This window comes from Dipodomys ordii, unplaced genomic scaffold, assembly GCF_000151885.1.
Source record: "Dipodomys ordii isolate 6190 unplaced genomic scaffold, Dord_2.0 Scaffold66, whole genome shotgun sequence".
Taxonomy (NCBI): domain Eukaryota; kingdom Metazoa; phylum Chordata; class Mammalia; order Rodentia; family Heteromyidae; genus Dipodomys; species Dipodomys ordii.
The window spans coordinates 5,500,953-5,526,102 of NW_012267282.1; the positions used below are offsets into that span (position 1 = coordinate 5,500,953).

General features: G+C 42.9%; 1 protein-coding gene and 1 pseudogene across 2 annotated transcripts in view; one reads left to right on the forward strand and one right to left on the reverse strand.

The window, feature by feature from the left end:
• Window positions 1–25,150, reverse strand: part of Hectd4 (HECT domain containing E3 ubiquitin protein ligase 4) — a 101,513-nt gene that overhangs the window by 50,597 nt on the left and 25,766 nt on the right. The window contains exons 12-28 of one of the 2 annotated variants that reach the window (XM_013023120.1): window positions 24,644–24,789; window positions 22,736–22,806; window positions 21,597–21,702; window positions 20,921–21,041; window positions 19,921–20,043; window positions 17,954–18,078; window positions 15,397–15,550; window positions 14,879–14,979; window positions 12,572–12,770; window positions 10,071–10,190; window positions 8,443–8,547; window positions 7,436–7,599; window positions 6,657–6,890; window positions 5,349–5,541; window positions 4,557–4,661; window positions 3,380–3,468; window positions 2,887–3,062 (exon numbers count right to left, since the gene is read on the reverse strand). In XM_013023120.1, coding sequence (XP_012878574.1) covers window positions 2,887–3,062; window positions 3,380–3,468; window positions 4,557–4,661; window positions 5,349–5,541; window positions 6,657–6,890; window positions 7,436–7,599; window positions 8,443–8,547; window positions 10,071–10,190; window positions 12,572–12,770; window positions 14,879–14,979; window positions 15,397–15,550; window positions 17,954–18,078; window positions 19,921–20,043; window positions 20,921–21,041; window positions 21,597–21,702; window positions 22,736–22,806; window positions 24,644–24,789 — 2,332 coding nt within the window. Of the gene's footprint in view, window positions 1–2,886; window positions 3,063–3,379; window positions 3,469–4,556; window positions 4,662–5,348; window positions 5,542–6,656; window positions 6,891–7,435; window positions 7,600–8,442; window positions 8,548–10,070; window positions 10,191–12,571; window positions 12,771–14,878; window positions 14,980–15,396; window positions 15,551–17,953; window positions 18,079–19,914; window positions 20,044–20,920; window positions 21,042–21,596; window positions 21,703–22,735; window positions 22,807–24,643; window positions 24,790–25,150 lie in introns of both variants that reach the window. The other variant, XM_013023118.1, reaches the window with a different exon arrangement.
• Window positions 325–1,320, forward strand: LOC105990585 (annotated as a pseudogene).

Sequence of the window (25,150 nt, forward strand, 5' to 3'; positions counted from 1 at the left end):
TATAATCCTATCTACTCAGGAGACTGAGATCTGATTATTAAGCCAGCTAAGCAGACAAATCTGACTCTTATTTCTAATTAACCACAAAGAACTGGAAGTACAAGTAGGCTCAAGTGGTAGAGCACCAGCCTTGAGTTAAAAGCCAAGCAAAAGCAAAAGGCCCTGAGTTCAAGCCCCAGTACTAGCAAAAACACAAACAAAACAGCAACAGCAACAACAACAAAAACCAAACTCGTGGGCTATGCCCAGTATTGTGGATCTGTCTTAGGCAAGAAGACTCATTGATTTCCTTGAGAGACACATTAAAAGGCTAACAATTAAAATATGATCAAGACCCATAAAGCCTGTAACTTAGGTGGTGGCCAGTGTGAGTTGTAGTTGTTATTGAAAAGAGAACTGGGCAGAAGCCCCAGTGTACAGATCAAGGTGGAAGAGTAGTGGAAAGGAAGCAATGCAGAAATCAGATTGCTCTACAGATGTAAAGTTGAGAAATAGAGTTATCAGGTAACTTTGATCAAAAGACATCCACAAGCTCACCAATAAAATACAAGATGACAGTTCAGCGAGACAAATCCTCAAGACTAGTAAATCCACTTGAGCCACAGCACCATTTTTGGCTTTTTTTCTGTGAATGTGGTACTGAGGAATCAAACCCAGGGCTTCATGTATGCTAGGCAAGCATTCTACCACTAAGCCACATTCCTAGCCCTCTCAGTTATTTATTCTAAGGGAGATATTCCTTGCAGGTTGGTCCATGGTTCAAAAAAGCACAGATTATAATGGGAATGCTCTCCTGAAATCCTTCCATTTGACCAGTTTCTTATTAGTTTAGCTGGGGGTCTGAGAGAAACAAAACATTCCTATACCTTTGTGGCCAAGGAGAGTTTTAAAGAGTTATATTTATTTAAAGATGCTCCTGAAAAGGCTATACCTTTGCTACCTAGGCTGATTCTGGTGCTAAAGGCAGCTCTGGTCTATTCAGATGATGAAGTGTTTGGGAGAGGGTTGCGTGACCTGGTATAGCTAAGTGTCATCCTTGGTCCTTCTTCTAATGACCATCTGAAACACCTGCTGACAAGCCTTTCCAAGAGACTAATGAATAAGTTCAAGAAGCCCATCACTAGCACACTGCAGAAGCTTGAGCAGCACGGTGGAAATGCAAGCCTTACCATCCTCAAATCCAAAATGGCAACCCACTGCTCTATCTATATGCTGTTGACTAAGGGAGCAAAGAGTTATGTTGCTTCTTTCTTACAAGTGTCATGCATTGACTACATGTACATATGGAATGTTTATTCAGTTCAGCTTATTCTTTTATAGATCACATCCACAATTCATTAGCTGTTAGGTCAAGAGGAGTGTACATAATCCAGCCAAATCATAGTAAATATTGTTTGTCAACAAAAGAAGACAGGTAATAATGGAAAGCTATTGAAAGAATTTCTGTAACAGTACAACTCTGTAGATTTTTTGTCTCATTTTTATCCTAGTATGAAAAACCAAAATTGAATTTATAATATCAGATGCTTTTGTATTTATTTATTTATTTATTTATTTTTGGGTCAGTCGTGGGGCTTGAACTCTGGGCCTGGGCGCTGTCCCTCAGCTCTTCAGCTCAAGGCGAGCACTCTACCATTTGAGCTACAGCGCCACTTCCAGTTTTCTGGTGGTTTATTGGAGATAGGAGTCTCACAGTCTTTCCTTCCCGGGCTGGCTTTGAACCGAGATCCTCAGATCTCAGCCTCCTGAGTAGCTAGGATTACAGGTGTGAGCCACCAGCGCCCAGCTGTATTTATTTTCTAGTATATTTTTATTTAAAGCACCTCTTTGCAAATCTTCTTGTGCTGTGCACTTATTTCTATCCATGATTCTTTTGGTTATTTCTTGGTTTTTGTATTTTGCAGGGCTAGAGTAATTTAAAATGGAAGATAAGCAGTTTTTCTAAACATATATTTTATACTTGTAGAATGGTTGGAAAGATTTCATTCCAGAGAATTCTAGTTTAGGAAATTTGTTTTAAATATTCAAATTTTATGTATGTTGTTTTTTTACAACTTGTTAAAAATTGCCTAAACTTTAGGTGTTAATTGTATTTAAGTAAATGTTATATTTGAAATTCATAGACTGAAAATATTGATGCGTATACAATGATATTTAGAAATAACAATCTTCTCATAAAAATAAAATGACCAAGAAATTGGCCATATTTTATTGACAAAAACTTAAGCAGAAAGTTCCATATAGCTTCTATAGAGGAAATGCAGGCTCAGCTCCTATCAAGAAGCAAGGATGGTGCATTCCAAGACTTACATGTTGGCTGTTTATACTACTGTGAACTATTATGTTTTTGGAGAAACCATGAAGAACACAGGGGCAATACATGCCGTTGGGCCTCCAGAGGCAGGCAAGGAAGTGCCACTGAGGCTGGCACCACAGGAAACCACCGCAGGAATCCAAGTACTTTGTGACCAGAGAAAGTAAAAGATAAACAGAGAAATGTTCACAGGCCCTACCCCATGCTTTTTGGTACTAGGGTTTTAACTCAGTCACACGCTGGCAAGGCAGGAATTCTATCACTTGAGCTATGTCCGCAGTCCATTTTGCTTTATTATTTTTAGCATCAGATCTCTCCTGTATGCCAGCTAGGACTGTGATCTTCCTATTTATGCTTCCCAGGTAGCTAGGAGGACAGCCACTGGTTGAGATGGGATCTCACTAACTTTTACACCAGATGGCCTCAACCCTGATTGATTCCCTCTTGAGTAACTGTAATTACAGGTGTGAACTACTGAAACTGGCCCAGGAGCAAAGTCTTTTAAAAGTAGCTAATGTCTGTTTGATGAGGAAAATCAGCCCAGAAGCCCACGAAGCCTCTGGGGGCAGTACCTGGTGTCTCCGTGGGGGTCCCCGAGAAGCTCCTGGCGAGGCCTGTCTGGGCCGCAATAGTGACATGCAGCAGCAACTCAGCTCGGTTCATCAGACTCCTCACCAGGGCCTTTGTTTTGGCCAGTGGGTGTGAGGGCTTCTGAGTAAGAGAATTCACTTCTTGTAGGAACTTCTCCCTATAAAGAAACACTGAGGTATATTTACTTGTTCTTAGACTTGCCAAAACAAATTTTTTAAAAAAATGACACAGGACAGAGGGACAGAGGACAGAGGAAAACTAAGGCAGAGTATCCTAATAAACTTTGTTTACTGAGGGGAGTAGAACTATAACCTCTGGCTGGTTTTAGCTCTTTTTCTGTTTCAAATGCCTACGAAACCTTTTGAAGATTTGAGTCAAAGCTTCCAATTTACTACATGAGTTTCAACTCATATATCTCATGACAGCACATTAAAAAGGACTTAAAGAGCTTTAATAGTTAGTAACATCACTAACCTGAGTGATAGGACCATGTTTTCAAGATCATTTCCATCAAAGGAGACTTCCTTCATTGAACACAAAAGTTCTAGTTCTTTCATTTTGTTCTAAAGAAGGAAAAATCAAGAAAAGATGGTATGCAGAATCTATGAAAATCAAGCTTCACTAAATAGTTATTAAAATGAACAGAAAATGTAAAGGAATAAGCATTACCTTTGGACCACTTACAGTTACACTAAAAGTACTTTGCAAGTTATGATTTGTGTATGTGTGGGGAGGGGGTAAACACTGCGTCTTAATGGAGATGGAACCCAGGGCCTTGGGAATGCAAGGTAGGCAGGCGTCTACCATGGAGCTACAACTCCAGCCCAGTCTATTTTTTCACTGTGTAGCTAGGGCTGGACTCAAACTCCAGTTCTCCTGCCCTACCTCCCTGGGCCTCTCTCCCAGGAGCTGCAATTACAATGCTAATTTCCACATGTCCCTGTTGCTGGCCTTTCCTCAGTTTACATTCTGTAGACACAATTCCAACACACTGTTCCATTCTCACAGATCACCAGGCAGCCTCTTATAATCCCACCTCATCACATGGACTAACATTTGGCTATTTTCCTTCTCATCTTTTCTTCTCCCACGTTGTTAGATGTTTTGATGATTAAAAACTGCATGGTCGGGGTTGGGAAGGTGGCTCAGTGGTAGAACGCTTGCCTTGCATGCCTGAGGTCCTGAGTTCCATTCCTCAGCACCACATAAGCAAAAAGAAAAAAGCCAGAAGTGGCGCTGTGGTTCAAGTGGTAGAGGGCTAGCCTTGAGCTGAAGAGCTGAGGGACAGCGCCCAGGCCCAGAGTTCAGGCCCCACGACCAGACCCCAAAAAAAAACTGCATGGTCTACTTTCTTGTGCTATCTGTGGGATTTATAGTTCTATCTAATTTTTGCTTTTTTAACACTTGATAGCAAAACTTGATATAAAATATTGATAAATTCTTTAGGCTTTAATAACTTGACTCAGTTAAGAACATCTATTTGTATGGATATGTTGATGTAATCTGTTTTCATTTAATCCCTTTAAAAACAGCATGTTATTAAGAAGAGACATTACCTTATCTCTGCACATGTGTGTAGCACACACATACATACAATGCCTTTGCTCTATAAATGGCACTGTCCCTTTGGGGAGCCCTGGACATGGCTCACCTCATTAAAATGGTAATCATAAAAGAAAGGCATGTTGTTCTCCAGTCTCCCTTGAATAGCATCTTCAACCTCACTTTGCCACTTCTGTTCCAGTTCTGCAACACTCTAAGAGAAAAAACAAACAAACAAACCAGTCTCTAAACAGATGCAAAATGAAAACAAGAGCAATCAATAAATTCATATATATATAAGTATATATATGTAGATATAGATATATAGATATATCTATATATAGATAGATAGATATGGGTTTTTGTGCCAGTCCTGGGGACTTGAACTCAGGGCCTGGGCACTATCCCTGAGCTTCTTTTTTTTGTTCAAGGCTAGCACTCTACCACTTGAGCCACAGTGCCACTTCTGGCTTTTTCTGTTTATGAAATACTGAGGAATTGAACCCAGGGATTCATGCATGCTAGGCATGCTCTACCACTAAGCCACATTCCTGGCCTCATATATTTTCTTATCACAGTAATTAAAAAAAGACTTAGATAATGGTTTGAACTTACTGTTGGTTTGGAGGAACTGGGGATTGCATCCAAGACCTCACATTTGCTAGGTAAGTGCTCTACCACTTGAGCTTTACCCCCAGCCAGCTCTTTTGTTTTGATTTTGTTTGTGAGATAGGGTCTCATTACCTCTGCATTGCTGACCACAAACTCAAGTCCTCCTGCCTCAGATTGCCAAGTTGCTGTGATTATAGAGCTGGCTACGTTTTAAACTTCTCCAACTTGCCAGAGAGAAATGATCTCCAACAGTTATAAGACATGTAGAAAAGTCTTAGCTTTCACTCACTTGCAGCTGTCTCTCCATGGCATTAAGCTTCTTAAAGGTCTCTCCCATGATTTTACACAATACATCATATTCCTCTGCATGTTCCTCTTGATATTGGAAATTGATTAGAGACTGCAGTGCATCAACCAAGTTCAAGTGCTTAATAACACATGATACCACCATCTCCTCCATCACATCCGGCTGAATCACTTCTCTGTATGACAGTGGAAATCTGTTAGGTCTAAGCCAAGCTCTCAATTTATCATCACTGAGCTGGGGAAGCTGAAGACTGCAGTCTTTGACTTAAATGCCTCACTGAGCCACCATACCTCCTCTATTATACTACTGTAAGGGTGTGAACAGTGTAGGTATTGTAGGTGGCAAATCATTCACTGGTAGAATTTTTTTTTTTTTTGGTGCCAGTCCTGGGGCTTGAACTCAAGGCCTTGGTATTGTCCCTGAGCATTTTTGCTCTAGTCTAGCACTCTACACCACTGCAGCCACAGCTCCACTTCCTGCTGTTTTGGTAATTAATTAGAGATAAGCATCTCACAGTTTTCCTGCCTGGCTGGCTTTGAATAGTACCCTTCGGATCTCAGCCGCCTGAATAGCTAGCTAGAATTACAGGTATGAGCCACTGGTACCTTACAGAACTTTTAAGGGCTAAAAGTATGAAAATCAAAACTAAATATACTTCCTTTAGCATTTGTATATGTTGAGTTAGAACAGTGTGCTGGCACCATTTATATACTAATTTTTCGTAGTATTCAGGTGTGTGGAATTTAGTACATATGTGTTCTAGGATGAAAATAATGGCTTCTTTGGTATTTGTTTCACTTTAAGTTTCATCTGCTCCTTAAGTTTTATATTTTTGAATGACCAATCTTGCCTTTCAAGGCAGAGCAGAGGCCTACAAAAGAGACTTTAAACAGGAACAGCACTAACACATTTGTGACTGCAAGGGTGCAAATTCACTATTTCTCTAGAAGTCAAAGATAAAGTCATATCCAGACTCTGAGCAGGCCCCACCCCCAGAGTTCTGATTCAACAGGTATGCAACAGGCCACTAGCTAACAATGATCCAGGTGCTCCCACCACAGCCAATGGGAACAGCGCAGCACAGGATGAGCACTTTTAACTGGGCACCAGCTGAGGGGTAGCTTGCGTTCCCACTTCCTGTTCATTATTATTTGTGAGGATGTGCGCTCTACCACAGAGCTCCAATAAACACACAATTCAAGGTTCACTTACTGGACGATGAAAAGAAACGCCCCCTTCACTGTCTAAACATCCCTCCCCGCCAACTGGAAAAAGTAAAATGTGACATACTTTATACTTGGTCTGAACTGAGGTCTAGCACGCCCAGAAATTTCCCTGAGCTTTATCATGACTCCGGGAGGCAGCCTGATCCGGGGCAGGTCGAGGTAGCCTCCGGCAGGGGGCACGAGGACATCCGAGGGGTAAGTGAACTCTCTGTCTTCCTCTATGGTGAGAGGCAGTGGAGATGGGCTTGGAGTGAGGGCAGGGGAGATGACGCCATTAGCTTCCACTTGCCATTGGCACCTGGCAGAGAGAAAAGAGCTCTTCAGTCTCAGATCAGGCCTCCTGGGAAACGACTTGATGTTTAAAGACACATCACACATATATATTAAGTATTTTTTCATCAAATCTTCAAAGACAAAAAGAGAAGTGAGACTCGAACAAGAGCACACCTTGGGAATCTACCTCCTCCCAACTTTTTATTATGAAAACATACAGAGAAATGAAAAGAATATCACATGCCACTGCCTGGCTCTACAGTCGATATATGGTCATGTCTAGCTATCATTTTGGGGACCCTTCAATGGTGCGACACTCGGGTTGGAGAAAAGCTTATGCAGTTCAAATATGTAAATTTAATTTAGCACAGCGAAGGCCAGAAAGCACTATGGCATAAGTTTCATGTTTTTTTTTCAGGCATAATGACACCCATGACAGGGTCAGGCAGCAGGCACAATTCATTAAGAAACGTAATAAAAGTAGTTTCCCTGTCATTATGTGGTTCCCATTAGAGGAGTTTTCTTTTTCCTCTGTGGGCAAGAGTGGCTCAATTTGAACCCTTGTGTTACCTTTGCAAAAGTTTGGACCGCAATAGCTCCTGGCAGGCTTCTTCTTCTTTGGTAATTTCTGGTCCATTGTACAGGATTCTTAACATGGAACAAGCTAACACAGACAGACCTAAAGCCAGGTCTACCAGGAAGGGCAAGCCTCCTGAGACGTCCTCCGAGGACTCCTACAATGCAGACAGGGGCAAACCACACACGTCAGTGGACACCGGACTGCGCTGTCCCCAGCCGGGCCTCACCAGGCGTCTCATGCCAGGGCTCAGGGACACAGGCAGAGAGTGCTCAACACCATGAGGAGATGGTGGCCCTGGGATGGCTACTGAGTGAGCCCTCACCACAGCTCTGTTCAGACCCGGCATAGAAATAGCACGAACCACAGCAAGAAGCCAGCTTCTCTGGGGACTTCCTTTCCACTGTCCTATGCAGGTACAGATCACTGTTCCGTTTGTTGCTTCTACCCTGTGCTCAAACCATGATGTTGAAATTTGTTTAGGAAATATCTGAGTGCCTTCTATGTAGCAGCCAGTTCTAGGGAGATGGAGATATGTGAGAAGGCAAAACAAATGCCCTGTCCTCATGGAGCTTGGACGCTAGCAGACAGGCCCACTCTGGAAGAGCTTCGTTAAGCTTAAGCAATCGCTAAATCTAAAATGCATTTTTAAAATCCAGAAACTAGAACATTGCTCAAGTAGAATTCCTACTGTTAAGATCCAGATTCCAAGTGTTAGATTATGTCTAGAGTGTTTGAGCAGAAGACGCTGGGGATGAGTTCCTCCCCAGGCAGGCCTTGAAGAGGAGCCCCTGTCCATGGATTATTTTTGTGCCACTGAACTGACTTTAGGTCACAGCTGTCTCACTCCATCAAACAACACTAACTCGTAGTCACTTCCTACTGGCAGATGGAAGAGACGGATGACAGAGTGGCTCATATTCTGCCTTGTTTCCAAGGCAAATATGATGTATGTCGCCAAGGCACACAGGAGATAGCACACTTTGTTAGATTCAAGTACCTGAGCGCGGACTGTGCAAGCAAAGCCCCACATAGCTTTGTCAGGAGTGTTGTGTTCACGGCCACTTCTCATTTCAAAGGAGAAGGTGACTGTATCGCCTTCCACCTTAAGATTGAAGGGGGGAGAATGCACTTTAAAATCAAGACACAAAATGTTTCAAGAGAACATTGTATTTCAGAGATTTACTTCCTTTTCTTTTTTTGAGACAGGGTCCTTCTGTGTAAGTCGCCCCAGTAGTTACCATTCCTTATAGGCAGGCACTGAGGCTGCCTCAGAAATGAGATTTACTTTCTACAGGACCATAGTAATACCTGACTCCTTTGTGTGCGTGTGTGTGTGTGTGTGTGTGTGTGTGTGTGCGCGCGCACACGCGCACGTGTTGTGGTTTAAACTGAGGAGTTTCTGTCTGCTAAGCAGGTAGTCTACCACTTGAGCCATGCCCCTTGCCCTTTCAACTTTAGTTATTTGGGGGATAGGGTCCTATGTTTATGCCTGGGTCAGCCTGAACTACAATCCTCCTATTTATGCTTCCCACACTACTGGGATGACAGGCGTATGACACCACACCCAACTACTAGTTAAGATTGCTAACTTGCTGCTTTGCCCCAGCTAAACTTGAAGTTTGATCCTACCCATTTCCTCCAGAGTAGTTGGGGTTACTGGCCTGAGCCACTGCACCCAGCACCTCTCACTTGCTTTTGCATTCAAATTTCATCCCTTTTCATTTAGACACCGATCTTTCAGGTGTCTCTCCTGACCAGATAGCTTTTGGGTTGAGGCATCTGTGAAATGGGCCATGACTGGATCAGAATGAAGATCAATCAAGTAAACTCCTCGTTCTATTCCTTTTTCACTCCCTTTGCCTCTTCCCTCACTGTATCACTGGGCAAGTGGCCAGTCCTTCGGAAGAACGTGATGCTGGAGGGCATGCTCCACACTGCAGAACCAGGTCCATGGGTAAGAACACAAGGCAGCCAATCAGAGGACAATCAGCATGTGCTGCCCAGATTTAGATATCGTCAGATCACACCCTGGACAGAATTAAAGATGCCGCATCCTATACACAATAAACAGAAAGTCTGTTTCCCTATGTCCTCAGGAAACAGACTTTGAATACACTGTGGGGGTAAGGGGTTTTTGAGCTCATGTCACATTCTAGATACCAAGAAGTAGCTGAAGAGCCTATATATAAATCATGGCCTTAATCCCATCAGTTTGAGCAGGGATTATAGCTACCTCCAATGGCCCAAATTCACTTGAATAATTAACTTACCTAACTCAATATTTGTAAGTTGCAACAGTGCTGTGTGGTTCTAGGCTAGTGGTCTGTCATGAAGGAGTCTGGAGAACTAGTAGCCCTTTCCATGGAGGGGAAGGCAGAGCCATGACACACTCTGCAAGCAGGGGCCAGTGCAGGGGACCCAGCTCTGAAATGCACAGGGGTCTGGCTTCCTACACATGGGGGGAGTCATTTTGAATGGAAGGAGTTCAAAGGTCTGGCAAAATAGCCCCTTTTCTATCAAGGCTGATGTGGCCAGTGCTTCCTGGCAATATGGTTAGTGCCCAGGCCACGATGAACCTAAATTCACCTTTGCTTTCTAGAAGGCAATTGTGACTGGATACCATACCTTCACCAAGTCCTTCGGCCAACCAGTTCCTAAGACACTACGGCTGCCATATCCCAGAGTATTGCCTCCATATTCAGCAACCTTCCTACTGTTTGTGTTAGGCCCCGCGTATATCACCAACTTCAAAACAGAAAATAGACTGTTAGACTGTAAAAGAAAAACAAAAACAACATCTACCAATAAAAAGGCTGCAAAAATATTTGTTTAAAAACACATTTATAACCAGGCATTGGTATTATTACAACATAACTAATATGTCCTAACTAATTCTAGTTCAGAGGCCATCAGCCATTGGCATTAATGGGACAGCCACAGACAAATAATAATGATAAAAATTAAAAGCTGTATTTTTATATTATCAAGTATTGTTGGCAGTAAAATTTAATTCAGTTATGCATATACATTTTTCAAATAGCTATTTTAATCCTAATTAATTACATATGATTCACTAGTAATAGAATTTGACCCCAAATTTAATAAAATGTGCACATACAGATAGGCAGATGGTTAATATCCAACACAACAAAATAAAAGCACCAAAAAAAAAAAAACCCTCCAATGAAGAAATAAGAATTTTAAAAAATGCAACAAATTGAAAACAAGCCATATATTCTTATAATATGCCTAATGGTGTAAGAACGTGACACAAACATAGGCTAGAAAGGAGTCTGTTTCTTCCTGGGTCCATTTTCACATGTCAGTGCTTTCTTCCATAAAGAAATCACCTGGCTTTCTAAATGGAGGTGGAACACTGACAGCTCACTTCGCATTCACGGAGTTCCAGAGAAAAACTAAAGTCTGATGACTGCACTGCATTTACATCTCTAGGCTTGGATGCTTATCAGGATGATTTCCGATCCTTTCTGGACCTTAGGCTGACACCAGCAAGGGAGCACTGGAAAGTAAATGTACTTCCAATATGTCTGGAGCCTTTGTGCCTTATAATGTACATCAATGTCCATCATGGTGTAACTTAGAGCACATAAGAAGATGCAAATTATTCTTTTTATAGAAGAAATCAAATGATACAAAGTGGAGTGGGCACCTTCCATTGTCATATTAAATAGTCACTTTACCTGAACCTAGGAAATGGTGTCGCTAAGTAAATGCCAGGAGCCATGGAGCAGGCTAGGCTGATGCCATTGGATATAATTTTTTAATATATAAATATATTTATATAATACATAAAATATATTTATATAACAGTACATAAATATATTTATAAAGCATATAAAGTATATTTATATGATATATACATTTACATAATATATAAATATACATATATATATATTTTTTTAAGGCCTACCAAAGACCATCTTTTTTATTTCTTGCTTCTAGCTAAGAAGAGTCCTGGGGACAAGCCTAAAACCTCTCCAGGCATCTGGGACTCCTGACCGTCCTAAAAGATAGTGGGGAGAGGTTCTGCAAATTCCAGTCATGTGTTACACCATCTCATGGCAGACATAGTTAAGAAGTTCTTTTCTTTTTTGCTGGTGCCAGGGTTTGACACAATCAATCAAGCTTGCTGGCTTGCTTGACTGGCTAGCACTCAACCACTTGAGTTGTACCTTCAGCCCAGCTTAATTTAGCTGGTTACTTTGGAGATGGACTCTCTTGAACTTTTCTGTTGAAACTGGCCTTGAACATTGATCCTCTGAATCTCAAGTCTCCTGAGTAGCTAGGATTATAGGTGTGAACTGCCAGTGTCATTTTTAACCTAAAAGCCTCTCCTGGTGAGTGGGAATTAGGGCCATCTGCCCAGTTTACAGGTACAGAGGTAACATGTGACTCAGAGCTTTTTGTAGTAGTGTCATCAGCTAATCCTTCAGCCTTTGTCATGTTATATATCCCACTTTCATTGTCTTTCCTCAGGTCCATATGCTCGTCTATGATACACAATTAACAGCAGGAAACAAGACTTCAGCCCTCAGATACTTCTTTTTTCTTGAGAACTGTTAAGGTACTAATTGGAAACCACTCTTTCTGAAAATCTACCTAGCAATGGTAAAGAAGAACAAGAATGAATGTGAGTGTGTGAGTGTGTGTGTGTGTGTGTGTGTTTGTGTGTGCACATGCTCCAGATTCTAGCAAATTCTAGAAGCCCACCTTCTCCCCAAGATATATGAGCAGTCCCCGGAATTGGGCAGCGAGACCTTCCTAGATGAATGGCTATCACATATCTACCAGCGTCCCAAGAGGGAAGGCAGGAAGTCAGCAGAATAGAAGGCAATTGTCCCTTGACTCAGAACTGAGCTGTTGAAAGCTTGTCACAAAGGTATGCTCTTTCAACATGTCATCGGAACATTGCTCTGAGACTGCAGAGGTGGTGCTCCTTAACTCCCTCAAGCACGACCCTTCAAGGCACTATGTGAGGAAAGTCCTCCTCAGAGCTATCTGCAGACAGAAATAAGTCAGGACTGGTGGCCAGCAGCAAAGAAAAATAAGAAGCACTAAGAAGGGAATTCACTAGAGCGGTAGCAATATAATCTACTCTTGCTTACTTTGTCATAGTCATACTGTGAAGAGCACCTGCTGTCAAATCTCAGGTACAGGCAGCGAGCTCCAGGAATATGGACGGTCTCTTTAAACTTATAGTTGTCTCTGACGGGGTGAACTGTTTCCACGGTCTTCCCAGCAGCCCATGGGGCAGGAATCTTTAACCCAGTGAGGAAGCCTGGCTCTTCCTTCTCCTCCAGCACTCTACAAGCGGAGGAGGAACAGTGGAATGGCTCAGCAGCAAGTAAAAGCAAATGGTGCAAAATAGCACGTTCCATTTTCCATGGAGCACCCAGGAACACTGTTTTCATTAGTTCTTAGGTACTACATTACTTACATGGTAATATATAACTTTAGCATACATAAACATAATATATGTTTGGATTTCCCCCTTTTTTTCCTATGGAGAAGTCTGCTTGATTTACAGGAGACCTCACTAACTTTCCTGTAAGGTTACTGGGGGGTGGGGGGGGAAGAGAGATGGTAAAGAATCTTTAAGATTGGCATCTTTCCAAACCCTGTAGGCTTACTTCCCTGTGAAAGTCCCTTTGGTGGGTGTTCAAGCACCAGATGCCAAAAACTCCCCAATTCTATGTCACTCATTCCTGCTGGGATTTTCACTAGCAGAAGGTGCCTTTGAGCCCTCTAACGTGCCTCAGAATGCAAACTCCTAAAACCCGAGCCTGGTGGCTTTGACCTCCTGTTTTCTTTCAACTCCAGTGGTTCAGAGCTGCACCGACTAACAATGCAGCTGCTACATTGGATTTCAAAAAAATAAAATGTAAAGCCACAGGGGCTTTGTAAAGTTACAGGGGCTTTGGATGGCACAGATACAAGTTTTCCTCAGTGCAACAACTCGCTGCATACATAGCTAAACCTGGAAAATCCCTTCTGACCAATCTTGAATGAAACAGATAAATAATACACTGCAAACATTTACAACATGCAACCTGGCAAGTTTTGATATTTGCATAGAGCCACAAAGTTTCCTTCTTTCCCTCTGCCACCTGCCCTTGTTCCCTGGGGCAATCACTGGATAGCAGTCTGCATTTTCTAGAGGTTGATATAAAGGGATCTGCGGTGTGTGACTGGCTTCTTTCTCCCAGTGCAAGTACTCTGAGTCCACCCAATGTGCTGTTTGCCCACGGACTGTGTTTTGCTGCTGGGGAGAAGCCTCTTCTGGGACAGCCCACAGTTTTCCATTCCCCCTGCTAAGGGACACTGGGTTCTTTCCAGTTTATAATGGCTAAAGCCATTATAAACCTTCAGGTCTGAAATTTACAAACTAACAAAAAACTATAGCTGGGTCATATGGTAGGCGTATAAATAACTTTTTGGGGGGTCCAGTCGTGGGGCCTGAACCCTGGGCCTGGGCGCTGTCCCTCAGCTCTTCAGCTCAAGGCTAGCACTCTACCACTTGAGCCATAGTGCCTTTCCGGCCTTTCCTGGTTATGTGGTGCTGAGGAATCGAACCCAGGGCCTTATGCATGCGAGGCAAGCACTCTACCACTGAGCCATCTTCCCAGCCCCCCCCTTTTTTGTCGGTTGTGGGGCTTGAATTCTGGGCTTGGGCACTGTCTTTGCATTCTTCAGCTCAACGCAAGCGCTCTACCATTTGAGCCACAGCACCATTTCCATTTTTTTTTCTAGTGCTTTATTGGAATAAGAGTCTCATGGACTTTCCTGCCCAGGCTGGCTTTAAACCATTATTCTCAGATCTCACCCTCCTGTGTAGTTAGGATTACAGGTGTGAGCCACCAGCACCCAGCTGAACTCCTCTTGTATAACTAATCAATGCTAATAAAAAAAAAAAATGTGGAGCCAGGCGCCGGTGGCTCACACATATATCTTAGCTACTCAGGAGGCTAAAATCTGACAATCACAGTTGAAAGACAGCCCAAGCAGGAGATTCCTGAAACTCTTATTAACAATAAACCACCAGAAAACCAGAAGTGGTGCTGTGGCTCAAGTGGTAGAGTGCTAGCCTTGAGCTGAAAAGCTGAGGGACAGCACTCAGGCTCAGAGTTCAAGCCCCACTACTGACAAAAAAAAAAAAAATGTGAAGGGAAAAATACCCTGTCAAACTATTTGCTTAAGCCCTAATATTTTATTATATTCCTACCATTAGTATATGAGAGTTTCAAGTCAATTTCAAACTAATCATTTGATTCACAGGGCAATTTATTCTAACCTGATCCTACCATATATTTATAAAATAGTTGTAGTTATCTGTAAAATTTTATGCCAGTTTGATCAACCTTGCTGAAAATCAGCGTTGTAAAAGGACAGAAGACGGAAAGGACCAGCATTACCTCTCGTCTGGGAACAGCCTACACTTCTGGTCTGAAGAGCCACATGGCGAACAGCCCACCTCAGCAAAAACCGGACACTGAGTTTTAAGCAGCAGAGCCGTCTGAAACACAAAACCATATGTGTGTCTTAAAGTGCTTACTGTAGGTAACCTGGATGCACAAGAGACCAACTTACAATTCTCATTACAGTCATCGTTTACAATCCCAGTATGCTCTTTGTCAGTAAGAAATGCTTTGCTACTAAGGTCACCCAAGGTCATCTGCCTTAATCTGAGAGGGACCACATTCATCTTACTACTTTCAACTGCCCAGGTTTCAGTGGCTTTACATATTAATTTACACTTTTATAGCTGACTAGATCACCACTTGCTGAAAGACTAGCCAGTAATTTGCTCCAACAAACAAGCAACACCTGTTCCCTGAACAGTCCAGTCTGTTTGGGGGACATAGCCCCCTTTTCTTGGTTTCTGAAAGGCACAGGCAGACCCGAGAGCGGGTCAGAGGCCCGCAGGTCCCACCTGACTGGTGTAGAGCACCAGCTGTACAAGCTGAGGCATCAGGGCATCCGCCATGGTCAGGGTCTGCAGATTGGGGTGCATCAGGGAGGTCAGCAACACTGGGAGGAGGTGACCAAGCATCGTGGCCTTGGTGACTTGTTCCAAGCCTTTCAACCTACAAGTTCAAGAAAGTGCATATCCTAAGCAGTGTCCTGACATAAAGAGAGGAAATCAACATTGTCTATGCTGACAAATATAGTGCAATACTTGTAGCTGTAGCCACTCTCCCACAATTTCCCACCTCTTACCACTGAGGAAGGGAGACAGAGCTATTCATGGATTACCCCTCCAACCTGGGCAGGGCCAAAACACACTTTACAAATGCATCCTGAAAAGCAAAGCGGTCCCCAGGTTCTTCTTGTCCCTACATATGTCTTTCTGAGTCTTGCCCATAGTTGTGAAATTCTCTCCTGCCTGTAGCAATGGAGGCTCCTATAGGCCACAGAAGTAGGCCCCATCGGGTTTTCCCACTTGTTTTTATTGTGGCAAAATTTATCCTCTTAACCATTTTTTCCCCAGCCGGGGGCTTGAACTCAGGGCCTGTTCACTGTCCTTGAGCATCTCTATGCTGAAGGCTAGCGCTCTACCACTTGAGCCACAGTGCCACTTCCGGCCTTTTCTGTTTATATGGTACCAAGGAATTGAACCCAGGGCTTCATGTGTGCTAGGTAAGCACTCTACCACTAAGCCACATTCCCAGCCTCCATATTTTTTTCCTTTTTGTTGGTCACGGGGCCCGTGAACTCTGGGCCTGCACACTATCCCTGAGCTCTTCAGCTCAAGGCTAGTGCTCTACCACTTTGAGTCACAGCACCACTTCTGGTTTTCAGGTCCTTAACTGGAGATAAGTCTCACAGACTTTCTTTTTTTTTCTTTTTTGTCAGTCGTGGGGCTTGAACTCTAGGTTTGGGCGCTGTCCGTGTGCTCTTCAGCTCAAGGCGAGCGTTCTACCGCTTGAGCCACAGCACCACTTCCAGTTTTCTAGCGGTTTATTGGAGATAAGTCTCATGAACTTTCCTGCCCGGGCTGGCTTTGACCCGCTATCCTCAGATCTCAGCTTCCTGAGTAGCTAGGATTACAGGCATAAGCCACTGGCGCCTGGCTTCTCATGGACTTTCTTGCCTGAGCTGGCTTTGAACTGCAATCCTCAAATCTCAGCCTCCTGGGTAGCTAGGATTAGAGGCATGAGCCACCAGCGCCCGGCCCAACCATTTTTAAAGTACACATTTTAGATATGCAAACCACCAACATCTATCTCTGTAATGCTTCATCTTATAAAACTTAAACTCTACCCTAGCAAGTACTATTCCACTTTCAATCTCTGCAATTCTGACTACCTTAAGGAGGCAGATTTTTGTCTTTAATATTCACTAGAAGAATTAAAGTATAAAATCTCCTAGGGCACTGAGGACACTGGTGCCAACAGAAACAGATGGCAGTCTCAGCCTGTCCTTTTACGCTCCACTCCTTCTACAAACCACGGGTGGATGCTACATGTCCTAAGCAGCCCTGGCACAAAGCGAGTCTGGGTTATACACTTCTCAGCCCTGCCCCCAGTAGCCCCCTGCCAGTGGGGGAGAATCAAGGAAATGGGGGCATACAAAGCCTATTGTCTGCATGAAAATTATGCTGCACTATTGTTTTTCCTCCATATCTCTTAACCAGATTATCACATAATGGCACACAATGCAGCTGTAAACACCAGCCAGGGCAGTCATCGCAATGGAAGGCCAGAAGGACTGGGTGACTACAAAGGCCAGGCCTGGATCTGGAGAAGGGCAATTACAGTAAAATCTTGAGGTGCCATGTCAATGCTGACCTCTGTGTAGCAGCTGAGTATCACTTCTTCCTCTTTAAAGTGAATGTGGAGCTAAGCTAGACAGTGAAGAGAAAGGCCAATTTGAGAATGACGACAGAAATCCCAAATGTGTTGTGTGCAGTAGCTCACATAGTGATCCTAGATACCCAGGAGGCTGACACCAGAAAGATTGTGGTTTGACGCAAACTATGCCCAAAAATTTCTAAGACCCCATATTAATCAATAAACTGGGTATGGTGGTGCATGGCAGCCACTCCTAGCTATGCAGGAAGCATGGATGTGGTCCACACCCACCCAGGCCAAAAGAGAAAAAAAGAGAGAGAAAGAGATGAGAGATCCTATCTGGAAACAACTGTAGCAAAAAGACCTGGGGGCATGGCCCAAGTGGAAGAGACTCTGTATAGGAAGCATAAGACCCAAGTTTAAACTGACAAAAATAAAATGACCCCAATGTCAGAGTTGAGGCTGTCACCAGAACCCTTCAATCCCTAGGTCATGGCTATTGGCTCAATCTCACCTCAAAGCACATTAAGGAGGAGTTTGATTGCTCGTGGCTTTGAAACATGGCTAGTCTAGCCTATTCTCACAGAAATGTCTCTCTATAGCAAAAGACTGTTTTATGCTCTACCCAGAAAGATCTCACTTTCACAGCAATTCTCCTGATGAAGGGTGCAGGCCCCATCCTGCCTGCCTCCTCACCTCTGCTCACGGTCGGGCAGGTCACTGTGGATGAGGGCAGTGGTGACCTGCTGTAGCATCTCCAGAACCTCGTCACAGCCCGTCAAGATCTGGGTGGCAAGAGCCAAAATACTGACCTTTAGCTCCTAGGTGGAAAAGACAGCATATTATTTTGAAGTTTTATGATGACCAAACACAGCGACAACATAACATGATGTATTTGATGATGCATTCTCAAATGAAATGAGGTGGCCAGAGTGAACCCAAAGCAGAGAGCCCCTCTGGGACGGCAGGCAACAATCTGATTTGGGAGGCCAAGGGGTGGGTGAGGCCAGAAATACGTAGTATTTCACTGGGAGCGAATGCACGCCTAGAAGGAAAGGCCTCGCTCCCATCCCATCCAGCACAGGAGAGCTCCTGGTGGCCAGCCCAGAAACTGTCCAGGTGGAAGACTGCCTTGGGTAGATGAGGACAGCTAAAGAGAAAAACAGAACAGTAAAGCATGTATAGGCGGTGAATAAAATGAGACAAAACCACAACATTCTGAAACAGTACGAGTGACCTTCTCTTCATGTCTCAAAACTCATTACACTGAAAATCAGCAAGTTTAATAATTCAAAGTAGCAGGCAGTTCTAGGCCATTAAAAATTAAAAATGACTGTTGGGGAGTTCATGGAATACACATACTAAATGTGTTAAGAAACACTAGTTAATATCATATAAGTAATTATTTTACGATTATTTTTTAATTTAAAAAAAAAACAAATTAACTCTTTGGGTGATGTCTATGTGTCTTAAATTTTTCCCTGGAAAAGCTATACAACCAAGTTATATTCTGCCTTTGTGAAGAGCCTTCATATTTCTCTCCATGATTTAATTAAGAATTTGAAAAGTTTAATCTTTCACATAGAATAAAAACCCTGGTATATATTTCTTGGTAATTTCCAGGGTTCTTTTTTGTATTATTAAATAAGTTTATTATTAAAGGAATTCTGAACTGACAGACTAGCTGGACCATGACTGTCACACTAATGACAATGATATCAGTGAGAGAGAGAGAGAAAATGTTCTTCTTTGATTAATTTTCAGTGTGTTCAAGTCAACATTTTCAGGAAGAAAAAGTTCTGATTACTTTCTCTAGTTTTCCCACAAAGATGAAATGCTGAAGAACAATGCAAACAACTGCCTTGAGCACTGCTACAGAAATCTTTAAGCTTTCTAACTGGTCAGGCGAGAATGAAGGACTGAGCTCACACTGAAGCTAGTTTAAAAGAAGTACAGAAAATGAAATGAACTATAGATTTAGAAATTAAACTATTCAATACAAAGAGAGAAAATTATCTTTATTTATTTATTTTTTTTGGTCAGTAGTGGGGCTTGAACTCTGGGCCTGTGCGCTGTCCCTCAGCTCTTCAGCTCAAGGCTAGTGCTCTACCACTTGAGCCACAGTGCTACTTCCAGTATTCTGGTGGTTAATTGGAGATAAGAGTCTCACGGACTTTCCTGCCTGAGCTGGCTTTGAACCGCAATCCTCAGATCTCAGCCTCCTGAGTAGCTAGGATTACAGGCATAGGCCACTGGCGCCCAGCAGATTATCACTTTTAAATGGTTATTTGGGTCAGAAAATATAGTAAACCATCAAATGTCAAAACTATTTAAAATGCTATGTTCCTCTGTGTGTGTGTAAAACTTCCAGGTATGATGAGGTCACTGGTGAGTGTGTATTTCATGGTTCTCAAAGGAAGATGACAATAAGCAAAGGCGCAGAGACTGACAGGAGCACGTGGATGCCATATCATGAGTCACAAGTATGGCAACCACTGTAATGACATTAAAATCTATGAGATGAATGGCCTGGCACTCCTCAGAAGACTCTAACTCACATGGTGAATTCTGACACCATACCACACAGAAATATGCCCATTACACTGTGCTTTACATACTGGGTAGAAAGCATCTTTAAAATAAAGCTCGGTGTTTACCTGTACCTTCAATGTCTCTCCCTGCAAGGAGTTGTCACTGTCATCATTCTCATCAGGTTTAATCAAAACAGTGTTACTGAGAAGGTGATTCTGAACTGCCATCAGATAGCGCAGGCAGGAAGATGCAGCCTTTAACACAAACAAGGGTGTTTAAGTGACTGAGCCCTCTTGAGAACAGGGCTCATGTAATCCTCAAGCTTTTATAAGATTCCCATAGGGAAACAAAAAGAAAAGTACAGAAAACAGAGCAGGTTAGTTTCTCAGGTTATTTATATGCATATGACTTCCAATATAGACTCTGATATAGTACCTTCCTTCCTCCTTCTGCACAGGCCTCACTAGAGCTAGATGATCACTTGGGTTTTTTGTCCCTTAACAGTTCCTTCTCTTCCCCTCCCCTCTCCATATGAAAACCCCACCCACACCCTGAAGATTCTTTTTTTTAGCCAGTCATGGGACTTGAACTCAAGGCCTAGGTGCTGTCCCTGAGCCCTTTGTTTGTTTGTTTTTACTGTCCTTTTTTTGTCTTTTCTTTATTGGTAATGGGGATCTTGCTAGGCAAGCGCTTTGCCACTAAGCTACATCCCAGCCCCCCCTGAGCCCTTTGCTAAAGACTAGTATCCTAACACTTTGAGCAACAGCTCCATTTCTGGTTTCTGGTGGTTAATTGGAGATGAGCATCTCACAGACTTTCCTGTTCAGGCTGGCTGTGAACTGTGATCCTTAGATCTTAGCCTCCTGAATAGCTAGGATAACAGGCATGAGCCACAAGTACCCAGATCTGAATATTCTTTTGATCACTTTCTTTAAAACATTAATAGCTTAGAAAGTAACACTGAATTAACAGGCAGAAAATCCTCACCAAACAAAACCCCAAATATAGTCAGACAACTATTATCAGCGTGCGTGTGTGCGTGCGTGCGTGTGTGCGTGCGTGTGTGTGTGTGTGTGTGTGAAAACAGGGACTCGAGGCAATTTTGGTTGCAGTAAACACATCTTTACTTACAGGCACAGTTGAAAGGAGCTTTTGAAAATCATCTTTAGAGACAGTTTGGCACTTGGTAATTAAGATACAAGATTCTCGTACGACAATCTTCAGAATGTAGTGTAGGAGTTCATCATTTAGTCTTTCAATTTCAGGAAAATACAATGATAAAATATTGATGGCTTATTAGTCACAGGGTAAATTTGATACAACTAGTACAAGATGACAAACACAAGAAATAAATTTTTAAAAGATATAAAATTAATTGACTCTGCAAGCCAATCTCCTTATTCGGAAATGATGCTAACAACTAAATATATTATCTAAACTAAACCTATAAAAACAAAATGCTACCAAACCATCTAATCAAAGTACTTTATGAATAAGAAGACTTCCTCCCCATCCCCAGCTTTGGATTGCCCCTTCCACCACCCCCCTGATAGCATATTTCTAAAAAATCTTCCTTCTGCTACTTCTGCTAAGCACTTTTTGCCCAGGCAAATGTGCTATCACTGGTTTTTAGGTCTGGGATTTATTACTTGGTAATCAATTATCCAGGCTTTAGGCCTCCATACTAATGATCACATAAGCTACAATGAAGACTAACACTGGCCAAACATATTTCAATGTGAAGACATTACTCTTAGAAGAAGGTAAAGAAGAGACTAGCAGTGAGTGATTAGCACCATGTCATCACCTGTAATGATCATCCTCATCGCTGCCAAATCGATTATTTTGAAGCTGTTCAGCTAAACTGGTGAGGATCACATCTCGCAGCTGGGCAAGTCCGCTGTTTCTCTCCCCTAATACACAACAAAGCTCTGTGAACAACCTTGGTGACAGTGCTTAGAAAACTGATGCTTTTTAAAACAAAGTTTTTAAATGGTAGATTGTGGGCCTAGAATCTAGAGGCACCAACCTAAACGAACACGACAGTAGCAAAACTATATGCCAGCCAACTATACTGCTTTCTGCATGGGTATCCTGGCCTCTTCAAAGAGTGACTGCCTCTGGATTTTCATCAAGCATGATTTTTTTTTTGGCGGGGGGGGCTAGTCGTGGGCCTGAACTCTGGGCCTGGGTGCTGTCCCTCAGCTCTTCAGCTCAAGGTGAGCACTCTACCACTTGAGCCGCCACTTCTGGCTTTTTCTGCTTATGTGGTGCTGAGGAATGGAACCCAAGGCCTCATGTATACATTGGCATGCAAGGCAAGTACTCTACCACTGACCCACCTTCCCAGACCCTTATAAAACATGATTTCTGATTCCTTAAGGCTGTTTGTCAATGCTGGTCATCTTTAACACTGGATGTCTTTTTGTTGTTTGTTACCTTAAAGTTTGGGTTCTAATGTGGGGAAAGGGGGAACTGGTTTAGCAGTCACCAAGAAGTCATTTATCTTTAAGTATGGTAAACATCAAGCTGGGAATGTGGCTTAGTGGTAGAGTGCTTGCCTCGCATGCATGAAGCGCTGGGTTCAGTTCCTCAGTACCACATAAACAGAAAAAGCCAAAAGGTCTCAAATGGTAGAGTGCAAGCCTTGAGCAAAAGAAGCTCAGGAACAGTGCCTAGGCCCTGAGTTCAAGCCCAGAACTGGCAAAAAAAAAAAGTAAACATCTACAGTCAGGTAGGTACATCAGATGATGCCTTGGAGACAGGCTTACAATGCCTGAAGATACATAAGCATGGTTTCTCTTTCAGTGTGATTGAAATGTTGCATCCGTGCAGATACAGTTTTCAAATATTTTGACTAACAGATAAGAAGGAAACAAGACTGTAATCTGGATATCTAGTTGTTTCCTTAGGGACAAACTACTAGGGTTGAAGAGTAATTCTTACCTTCAGTTAAGACCAGCTGAAGTAAGTTATTGATTTCAGTTTCACCAGGGTACAAGATGTTCAGGCCAGAGCTGAAAGACAGAAAAGCCAAAAAGTTTGTAAGCAAATTTTCTAGAGGCTTTGAATTTGAAATGTTTACAATTTGATTTCTATTGAAGATGCCAGAATGGACCAACATGGTAGTACATACCTTAGTCCCAGTGCTTGGGAGGGTGAGACAGGAACATGCTGAGTGTAAAGGCAGCCTGGGATACATAGTGAGGCCCCGCACACCAGTCTGGTTATGTAACACTGAGGTACACTTCACCCAGTTTATTTATTCATTGGCTACAGTGCTAGGGATCAAACCCAAGACTTCAAGAATGCTAGATAAATCATCAACCACTGAGCTACGTCCCCCACTCCCAGCATGAGGTTAAGCTTTATTACTAAGAAAGCATTTGAACCTAAATATATGGACAAAATTGAATCCAATCACTTCCTTGAAAAATCAAATCCCTCTGCTGCTATCTGTGAATTGCCAAGAAAGTAACTTATTTGAAGCCCTGTATGAAAAATAGAGAGAACTGGTAAGCTATGAAAAGCCAGTGTAGCTAAATCAATCATACATTCAGATTGTGCCCCTCAAAAAAGTCACTTGAGAAAGAGGATTTCTAATCCTTGGCTTTTCCAAAAAGGATTGCAAGGAGAGTAAAACAATAGTTCTTTTTCTTCTTTTATTGAAATGTGATGCAGAATAAAGTGCATATAGTAAAGTATACAATTGGATAGATTTGACATATGTATGTACCTATAAAACATCCATCTTTACCATAAGGAAAAGAACGACACTGCCGTGTGTCACCTCCAGAGGTTTCCTCATGGCATCAGAATTTAGTTACTGGCTTTAATACCCAAAAGAAAGCAGCCTGCTCTTGGTAGTCACATTAAGGTTATGATTTTAGATGAAAGTTCACTGGACCTAAAGTTGATAGACTTAGATAGTACTCATAAACTCACAAGAGAGTCTAGGCTTTAAGCAGGTTCATGAAAGCCAATATCCTAACTTGCAACAGAACTTCACAAAGTTCCACAGGAGGTAAGATGTCTAAGCCCATTCTCCAGCTGAAGATGGAGAACCATTAAGCCAAGACCCAGGAAGTGAGTAGCAGAGCAAAGCTGTTCCTAACCCTCTACCACAGTCTCTCACATTGTAAGAACAGTAGCTTAGAACCCAACTATCCAGCCAGGAGCTGGTGGTTCATGCCTATAATCCTAGCTATGGCTGAGATCTGAGGATCGTGGTTCAAAGCCAGCTTGAGAAGGAAAGTCAGTGAGTCTTTTTTTTTTTTTTTTGGTCCAGTCGTGGGGCCTGAACTCTGGGCCTGGGCGCTGTCGCTCAGTTCTTCAGCTCAAGGCTAGTGCTCTACAACTTGAACCACAGTGCCACTTCCGGCATTTTTCTTTTTGCTTATGTGGTGCTGAGGAATCGAACCCAGGGCCTCATGCATGCAAGGCAAGCGCTCTACCACTAAGCCACCTTCCCAGCCTCTCAGTGAGTCTTTTATCTCCAATAAACTTCAAAAAAGACACAAGTGGTGCCGCAACTCAAGTGGTAGAATGCTCGCCTTGAGCAAAAGAAGCTCAGGGACAGCGCCCAGGCCCAGAGTTCAAGCCCCAGGACTAGCAAAAGAAAAAAAAAAGAGAGAAAAGAAAAGAAAACAACTATTCATTTAAAGGGTATCCAAAAGGTTAGATGAAGAATGTAGGCATGTGTTCGGTCCACTAGAGTGGAGCACAAACCCTCTGATAAAATCATCCCCAGTGCACAGGGTCCTAGCTGCAGAGCAGGCCCAGAGGACCATGCTGCCAATTACGGAGAGAAGTACAGTGCTGGCAGGAGCACTAAGGGAACCACCTGCTGTTTACCTGATGGCAAGGCAGACCTCCTTCTGAATCTCAGGGCAGATTTGATCTTTGGGTGCCATCAACAACTGCCAAAGAAGCAATCCTGACCGTCGAATGATGTCTCGGTTCCTTTCACTTTGTGGGCTGAAGAAAAATTTAAACACCACCTACAGAAACATATATACGGGGTGAATCTCAACATGCCAATTTCATTGGAGATAAAATTAACCTTTAAAAGAAGCACATGGTAACTAGACTTATGAGGATATAACCAGGTATTTTTTTTGGGGGGGGGGTTCCAGTCGTGGGGCCTGAACTCTGGGCCTGGGCGCTGTCCCTCAGCTCTTCAGCTCAAGGCTAGCACTCTACCACTTGAGCCACAGTGCCACTTCTGGCTTTTTGCTTATGTGGTGCTGAGGAATCGAACCCAGGGCCTCATGCATACAAGGCAAGCACTCTACCACTGAGCCACCTTCCCAGCCCCATAACCAGGTAGCTTTTTAACTGCAATGTCACCTACTGTATAAC